This window comes from Melozone crissalis, unplaced genomic scaffold (genome assembly GCF_028551555.1).
Source record: "Melozone crissalis strain CALT ecotype California unplaced genomic scaffold, PUWL_Pcris_2 ptg000027l_1, whole genome shotgun sequence".
NCBI lineage: Eukaryota > Metazoa > Chordata > Aves > Passeriformes > Passerellidae > Melozone > Melozone crissalis.
In genome coordinates, this window is record NW_026535805.1 from 10,841,391 (window position 1) to 10,849,990 (window position 8,600).

The 8,600-nt window shown below is 42.7% G+C and overlaps 2 protein-coding genes across 3 annotated transcripts in view; one reads left to right on the forward strand and one right to left on the reverse strand.

The window, feature by feature from the left end:
* Positions 1–4,486, forward strand: part of RBKS (ribokinase) — a 72,868-nt gene extending 68,382 nt beyond the window's left edge. For both annotated transcript variants that reach the window (XM_054279126.1, XM_054279125.1), the window contains exon 8: positions 3,230–4,486. In XM_054279126.1, the coding sequence (XP_054135101.1) occupies positions 3,230–3,403 (174 nt within the window). In that variant the 3' untranslated portion in view covers positions 3,404–4,486. The remainder of the gene's footprint in view (positions 1–3,229) is intronic.
* Positions 4,394–7,035, reverse strand: MRPL33 (mitochondrial ribosomal protein L33). The gene is made up of 3 exons (XM_054280500.1): positions 7,013–7,035; positions 6,812–6,918; positions 4,394–4,708 (listed from the first exon to the last, which is right to left on the reverse strand). Exons 1-3 carry the CDS (start codon positions 7,033–7,035, stop codon positions 4,659–4,661), a joined length of 180 nt encoding a protein of 59 aa, XP_054136475.1. The 3' UTR covers positions 4,394–4,658.
* Between the last annotated feature and the right edge of the window lie 1,565 nt (positions 7,036–8,600).

Consider the following 8,600-nt stretch of genomic DNA (forward strand, 5'->3'; position numbering starts at 1 on the left):
CGTTATTTTATTTCAAACAAACTAGCATCTCCTGCTTTAAAGGAAGGTTAAATACATTATACTTTCATAATTATGGAATGAATTGTCTCCAGGCACTCAAGGATATGAGGATTATCTCAAAGTCTGCAGTGTATTAGAATTCCCGGAAGACAAATGCTGAAGAATGTAAAATATTACATACTCTGTATTTATATTTTGTCAGTGGGCACTCTCAATGCACCTAAGTGATCATTTTCAAATAAATTTTTTTTGTGAAGTAGGTTTGAATTCTTTTTCTTAGAGCGGGGTTTGAAATAGCTGAAATATAAGTCTACTATTTGTTATTCCAGTGTTTGTGTAATCTTGATTTTACTCTGAGCCTGTTCCTTCTAGTGCTCTGTGCAAACCATTTCAGAATCTACCAAACCCAATGTAGTTTAATCCACAGTACCAAAGAAGGAAGGTCTGTTTCTGTAAGCCAAAAATAGTTCTTATTGCAGTTAACCTTGCAGCTGAACCAGTTGTGCTATTGCTCCTTGAGTCATGTTTGACCAGTCATGTCTGCACAGACCAGAAGCAAGGCTGAGCAGGGGATCTACATAATCAGTGTGATGCGTGACGCTGTTGTCAGTGCAGCAGCTCCTCTGCTGAAAACACCCCCCTGACAAAACATTCACTTACCAGCAACTGAATTTATGATACCCTTTGGGTCTGTGATAGCTGGGCTTTGCAGATACTGACTGCTTCAGTCTATGCATGGGAAGTGAGGATTTCAGAAAAAGTTTACTGGCACCAAATCCTTCTATAATTCTCCAATCACCCTGTAATCTTTTCTCTTGCAAAAAAATGCTAGGGGGGCTTTTTTCTAATCTGGATAGGAATCTGCTGTTCTCTCCCTTTTCTGCTTTCAGAGCCATTTATCATTGTTCAGCCAGGCTAAAAGGGAGATCCCCAGCCATCTCACAACCTCAGAGCATCACCCTTGAGCAGAGAGCCACAGTAACATTGCAGGGAGAACTTACACTCCATCTCCCTGGCACACAGACTAAGACCTGCGTGACCTGCGTGGTCAGTGTGTTTTTGTCCCTGTAGCCAACAGTGCAGCAATTATTAAAGAAAAAAACCAAAAAGACACTATTCTGCTCCATGCTGCTGCCAGGTAACAGTTGATGCCATTTGACACCAGATATTCTGAGTATTACTCATTAAAATATTTGGCTACTTCCATTTCCCAGTGATCACTGTAAAAAATGTTCTTCCTGCTAGAGCTACAGCAGAACAGATCTGCATGCTGAAATCCTACTCCTGTCTCCAACAACAGCACCACAAAATAGCTTTAATAATTAATCATGCAGTGATTAGATTACAAACTCTGAGGTGGGATGGAGATTTTTGTATTATGCATCAGACAAAAGACACTGGCAATGCTTAACTAGCAGTCACCTGCTCCTGCTCCACCTGCCATTGTGGGAACACTCCGGAAACCAGAGGGGAGACAAAGGCCCGACAGAAATTGATAAAAACCTTCACCTGCCCCTGGTATGTTCAGGAATACAGAACTGTTGAAACAGGTGCTGCTACAGCTGCATGCAGGGGTGCAGCTTTGCTTATTAACTTGTCATTTGCCAGGCCATGCTCTCCATTGTATCCTGACAGAAGACAGCATTCAAGCTCCAGGCCAGGCAGGAGTTAAGCAGGGAGTTTTCTCTCTGGAAACACCAATGCAAACAGCCACTGTGCCAGGGCTGGGCAAGGAGAGGCCAAGTGTGGGGAAGGGCCCCTGTCCTGTGCTCCCCCCTGTTAGGGTCCCTTGCAGTGCCCACACTGCTCTGCCCTGTCAGCTGCTTGCAACATTGGAAACAAATTTCTGTGGAAGTGGCATTGTTTTGCTGGAATGATTTTATATGCAGCTGATTTCAAGGCAAGTAAAAGACACTAGTATTCAAAACTGGAATTCAACACTAGTATTCAAAATTGGAATATTACTTCCTAGTCTTAACTTCCATTAGAAATTTTGCTGAGCTGTTTTGACAGTTTTTCTAGGCCCTTTGCTATTGCTGCATGACTCTTGGGGCCTATTTATTACAACTACAGAGGCAAAATCCCTCATCCATATGCTGGATCTGGAATGAAATGAGATAATACTAGTGTGTCTAGTTTAATGCCTTCACTGGTATAAAAGTATGATTTAAAAAAAGGGACCTTAGGACCAGTTTTATGGTAGCCACTAGAACTGATATCAGTCTGGCCTTAGAATCAAGACAGTTTTAGGGGGCAGGAGAGGGAAAGAACACTGAGGACTGAAATGAGCAAATCAAGTTAAACATGACCATCAATCAAGTTAAATTTTGCCAGTTGCTGGGGACACTTCATAGCAGTGAACAGCTAAACAACAGTTATTGTTAAGAAGTGCTTGGGAGGCAAAGAGCTGTCACTGCCTGCTGACCAGAGCACAGCCAGCAGTATCTGGGCAAAAGGGTCAGGGCAAGCTGGGGTGTGGCTGGTGCCCATGTGGGACAGATGTAGTCCAAGCCTCCCCAGGGCTCCCATGGGGCACTCAGGCATGGATTGGGAATGATGGGTAGCTCAAGGGGGCCATGGCTGCCAGAGCTCCCAGTGAATGTCACTGTCGTCATCCTCCATGGTCAAACTCAGCACAGGTGGCAAAGCTTGCCCCAGGAATAAAAGTGATTTATGTGACAGATACAATGCTAGTTTTTAATGACAGTGGGATCTTTTTAACAAACAACAGCTGTTCTGGAAGTGTCAAAACATATCGCCCTGCAACTAGGAATTTACACAAACCACATAGCTTGTTTTTCCTCCCCCTTTTCACTGCCCCTTTTACCACTGACCTTTATGAAAAACGGAAGTTAAATAAGAGAAAAATAGCTTTAATGAAATATCAAGGTTGAGAAATCAAAATCAGACACTCCAGCAACAGGAAGTTTCAAAAGCAGTGTTCATAACAACATCTTGCTGAACTGTGGCACACTTGGTTTGCTTTTTCTTTAAGTTTTAAGCCATATTAGAGTGCTCACCTTGACTCAGCAGCTGGGCACAAGGAGAGTATTGTGGCATTAGTTTAACTTTGCAAAATTTTCTAGGCATAGAAAAGCGTATTGAATTCAACCCCTGAACAATTTCCTGACCCCTGCAATCAGTGCTACAGCTTGTGTCTTTCCGGTAAAGGCATCTGAATTGTTTCCCTGTGCAAATACACTTCAGCTTGTTTGTTGTTTTATTCTAGGGTGCTGGAGACAGTTTTGTGGGAGCACTGGCCTTCTACCTGGCCTACTATCCCAAGTTATCCATGGAGGAAATGATCAGGAAGTCCAACTGCGTCGCATCAGTGAGCGTCCAGGCACCGGGGACACAATCTTCATATCCTTACAGGAAGGACTTGCCTCAGGACCTTTTCTAATTGATTGTCTAGCTCACTGTACTGATTTTATCTCATACCAAACAGCATTATTCTCCTGACTGCACTGAGGTTCTCCTCTGCTGACTGGAAAGGCCAGCAGAGTCTCTTTGCTTCTCATTTCAGGAATCCTGTGTGTTCCTGTTGCACAGCAGTAGATGGGGGTGTGGGTGGTGGGTCTCTCAAACACAGCACAGCAGCTCTCTCTGGCCCCACACAGCTCTGTGGCCATCCCACACAGTGTGCCTTATTGAACTACATGAAGTTTACAGCAAACACCTGCAGGGTATGGGCTCCTGACAGTATTTGCCCTTGATTTTATCACAAGTGCTTATGTGAAATGGCAGCACATGAAGCAGAGCATTAGCTTTGAGACTGCAACTTCAGTGCTCAAACTCCAGGGCCAGTGTTTGGCTCACCACAAAGCCCCATACATGGAGCCTGGGTGTGCCTGTGCCCACGTGCCTCAGGTGTGGCACTGCACTCTGTGCCACCCCACACTCAGCAAGGTCCCTCCAACTGCAAACAGGACACCACTGCTACTGAGGTAGGCTTGGATAAACTTCTCTGGCCACATTGCTCTGAACACAGGCAAGCTAATCAAGGAAAAAATGCTTACAAAAACATCAGAGAACTACCTTGGCTGTTTTCTTCATGTTTGACAAAAACCCAAGAATGAAAAATCTGTCCTACTAACCTGGCTGAAAATAATACCTATTATAAGGCCTATAACCATATTAATAGCTTATCCAAAAACTCATCTAGGTTCCCATTCCTTCCTTCCTCAGAAGGTGCTGGTGCAACATTACCCCTCCAAGTTATGACACCAGCCCGTGGTCACTACTGTCGCATCTGTGGCTGGTAGGTTAGAAAAACTTGCAATCCTGCCATTGAATTCCTGCTGTGGAAAATGTTAATTTTTATTGCTTTATAAAACAATAGTTCCTTTGAAGATTACAGCCTCTTTCACAATAGAAAACACAGACAATGGGATTTGCTATTTAATTTTTTTTAATTGAACACTGTAAAAATAACTCAAAAGATAAATAAATGTTACTGTGATGATCTATGTCCAGACATTAAGAATTTTCTCTCTCTACATTGTTTTATTCACAATGGCCTTCAAATCACAGGAGACGGTGATCCCAGTTCATTTCCTCTGTTTTCAGCCCATGTTGCTGGATTTCTGAATCAGTGTTCACCCCATCCTCCCCCCAGACCATCCTCGTCTCGTGTATAAATCAAGTCCAGTCATTGTTCACACAGAACGGATTTTTCTCTTCTCTGTGAAGAGGACACGTTGTTTTGCTATAGGGGAAAAAAAAGAGAAAAAAGAATCCGTTAAGAAGCCTGAAGTGTTAAAATTCAATTCAACCAGCCCACGTTCCTTTTCTCCTGGCTGCCTTCACTGCTTAAATGAGTGTGCAGCAACTGACTGGCACAGCACTGTTGTTAACCAAGTCTTGAAGGAGTTTCGTGGTGCTTTCACTTAACCACATGTAATTTTTAGTTCCTAAGATGTCCACTTTACCTCTGTGAGAATAAGTGTCAGAATGCAAATGACTGAAAACACTCAACAGCTGCTCTGTGTGACTGTTCTGAGTCATAGCTGTTCAATGTAGGGACAAAAATAGGTTCTTCCTGCTTTCTACTACTCTTCAACTCCAGAGCCCAAACAACTACAGATGATGAGCTGGATCCAGTTGGCCTCACAGACTGACTGAGAACTTAGCCAATTGTCCTGTGGATCTCTCAGTGAGGCACAAAGTGGCCGTGACCACAACGCCTGATGCAGGTGTTTGCAAAAAAAACCTGCAGGGGCAGGTTAGGCATAGTCAATACATTAATAAAAACCAAAAATGACAAAATAAAGCAGAGCAAAGCTTTAAGATGCCATCTGAAAATCCACAGTTTGGTTAGTTTCATTATATGAATTCCTTTGAAAGCTACGCAAGAGCAGTCCACACAACAAAATCTCCTCTTCCACAAAAAAGTTTCGTTTTAAGAAATCCTGCAGATAGTACAGATTCTGTTGCTGCAGTTGGGAGGTAGTGAAACTTAGGCAATCCTGCCACTACTTCACTAAAATGCTTCATTCTGTGGATGTCCCAGGTTTCTAAGAAGTATAAAACATAAGGTGAAAACACATGCCAAGTGAAAATGCTTCCAAACATATTCCTGATGTGAGTTGTTATCTAGACTCAAATTTACTTCCCTTCACACATGCAACACTTTCTCACATCAATTTCTCACTTGTGTTCTACTACAGGCTACAAAGATCAAACCTTTCTTCAGCAACCTACTACATGTTCTAAGTTCTTCTTTTTCTTCACTTCCCTACAAGTTGCAAAGCTTCTGGAGGATCACTCTGCACACTGTTTCAGTGCAATAATTTATTTTTCTTATTCAAGAATATAATGCCAGAGATCTCTGATTGCCCTTCTGTGTGGAATTCAAAAGGAAAGGCACAACCTCTGTCACCTTTGAAAACTGCATATTGCTTCCCTGGTGGTGTCTCTCACCTCTCAAAGCTCCTGTACTGTTAGCTCTGAGAATGAAAAGGTAGTCCTCTAACAAGAACATTTTAAGAAAAAATAAACTTGAATCACATGCATTATCACAGCATTGAACTGGCCATCCATTATCTACTTAGAGCTGCTTAATACATTTCTTATATTCTACAACTTTAAATAAGCCTTTTTTGCATTAGCTACACCATGTTATTTCTAATATGGTTTGGTTTAAGCTTTTTATATTAAATTCAGCTTTTTAATGCTAACAACAGAAACTTGAACCCTTAGTCACATTTCAAAAAGCTGGGTGAGCAAAAGACAGTGTGGCAGGTGCTATAACCTGTCCAACAAATCAGATTCTTAAACAGAGAAAATCTGCAAGGACCAGGGGAACATAAAAGAATCCACTAACTGCCATCTGGAGAGTGATATCATTTGTGGAATAGGAAGAATCTGTGCCTATTTCTTTGGAAGAAAAAGTCCATTTTGTAAGAGATGGTTAAAATTTCTGGTCTAGAGCTCCCACGGCAGCTTAACAGAACACTTCTGTTGATGCATACTTTGTGCCTGCTTGTTGGAGGTAGCACAGTCTAGCAAACCACACAAAGAAACAGAATGAAAGAACTCCTGTGTCACTCGACTTCGCCAGTGACATGTGGCATGGCTGTCATCAAAGTCTCTGATGTGTCAGGCAAGTCATTACTGTTTCACTGCCACAATCTGTAAAATGAGGGTAACATTTACTTCCCACTGGAATGTCATGAAGAACAGCAACTGTACAGTCATTTGAGTATGAAACATGTTATGACATATTCTGCTTAGATGGGAAAAATCCTGTTGCATTGAAATCTTGTCTCCCACAGAGTCAGAGAAGCTCACACAAAGCACGAGCCCTTACCGATGGGATCGTATCTCAGCAGGACCAGTTTTTCCTGCAGCCGCAGTCTCCTGATGTTGAAGCAGTAGCCTGTCTCTGCAGCGCTCTTCATCCTCACCAGAATGTACCTATAGTCACAAGGGATGGCTCTGTGTTATTGCACTCACTGAGGGCCCACCAACCTGCCAGGGCATGGCCACTGGACAAGCTTTCAGCACACACAGTTTGAGACAATCACATTTCATTTCAACTTCAGGGATGGGAGTATCAAAACTATGTACACTTAACTTTTAACACAGACAAACACTAAACCATAAGCTCCAGCATCAAGTTAAAGTAATTCCTTAAGGATATTAAGGATATATCTTTAATATACAAGGGTACAAGCCTAGAGAGGAGTAACTCCTCCAAAAAACAGTGAGGTGGGAGGAGTAGAAGCAGGAGAGACAAAAAGGAAAATCAGCATACAGTTGAGTCACTAAGGCTTACAAGCTAAGGGCAAGAGAGGAAGGATGATGGTAGTTGAAGATGTTCAGGCTGTAGATAACACTGTATCACAGACTATCACTTCCTCATGCAGAGAGGAAGCTCAGCAGATAGGCTGGCACAAGAGGCATGCGAAAGGAGAAGCAGAACCCCTTGGCACCATCCTGCTGGAGATCCAGAACTCGTTATTAACCCAGCCCCGGGAACCCCCTTCCCCCCTGGAGGGCTCTCGGTTTGCAGGGCGGCTGGCAGCAACCGCAGTGTCCCGGGAGAAGGAGACTGAGGAAGCTGCTCCACACCTCCAGTCTGGGAGTAGGCCAAGATCCAAGCAACTTCCCAGTTTCAAAAGAAATGTAAAACCCTCTAACCAGTCTGTAAATTATATCTTTCCCTTCCATTTCAATGAAGAGATGGATACATCTCAGTTCACTTTCCATTTTCCTGTATTTTCCCGTTTCTAACAAAATGGTCTGTCAAAATGAACCCGTTCTTCCTCACTTGTACAGCTCTGACCAGTTACTTCCCTAAGCTCTTCCTTTTCAGCTTTGCAATCTAATTTACTATTGAGTTCAAAATAAAAAGAAAGACACTGAATTCCTGCAGACAACAGACTGAACATACTTTTGGGATTATCCCTGGTTGTTGTCCTCTCCTGCACACTACTGCAGGTGTGCTGTGAAGCTTCAGTAACCACAAAGACTCCTTTCCCTATATCTCACCCACTTCCTCAAAGCCTCTGGGCAGTTTCCCCTTTCTGGGGGAATCAGTGGCATCAGTGTGGCCAGGCCTTCAAATTCTTGTGCACTACACATCTGAGGCCAAGCCCATTCCAAACAATACACCTTGCTCAAAAAAATTACTCCCCTGTGAGGGAATGTAACAAGGAGCAGAGGTAGAAAACACTAGAAAGCTGTCAGGGCACAGGAAGAAATCCAAGGGGATTGGAGAAAGATAGAAAATATAAGAACATATTCCTGGAGTGCATATGGGACTGTAAAAGAATAGAAAGAACCATCAGGATAAAAAATAAAAGGGAGTGTGTGGTAGAAATCCCTACATGAACATTAGTAACACCATTTAAAAAAGCTACTTTTTCACCTTGCAGAAACCTCCTGGTTTGCTGTGTCTGTTTTTTGAACAGGTAACAGTAGAACAATGAGATGTCAAGCTGCTCTCTGTCAGGCACATACTTGGGAAGTGCTTTCTTAATTTAAAAGCCTGACAATTGTGCAGAAATTCTGTAACAGAAGAATTTGCTCAAATGTGGCAAGTGGTTGGTACTGGCTGTGCTGGGGGCAGATTCTTAAAAAAAAAAAAACAAACA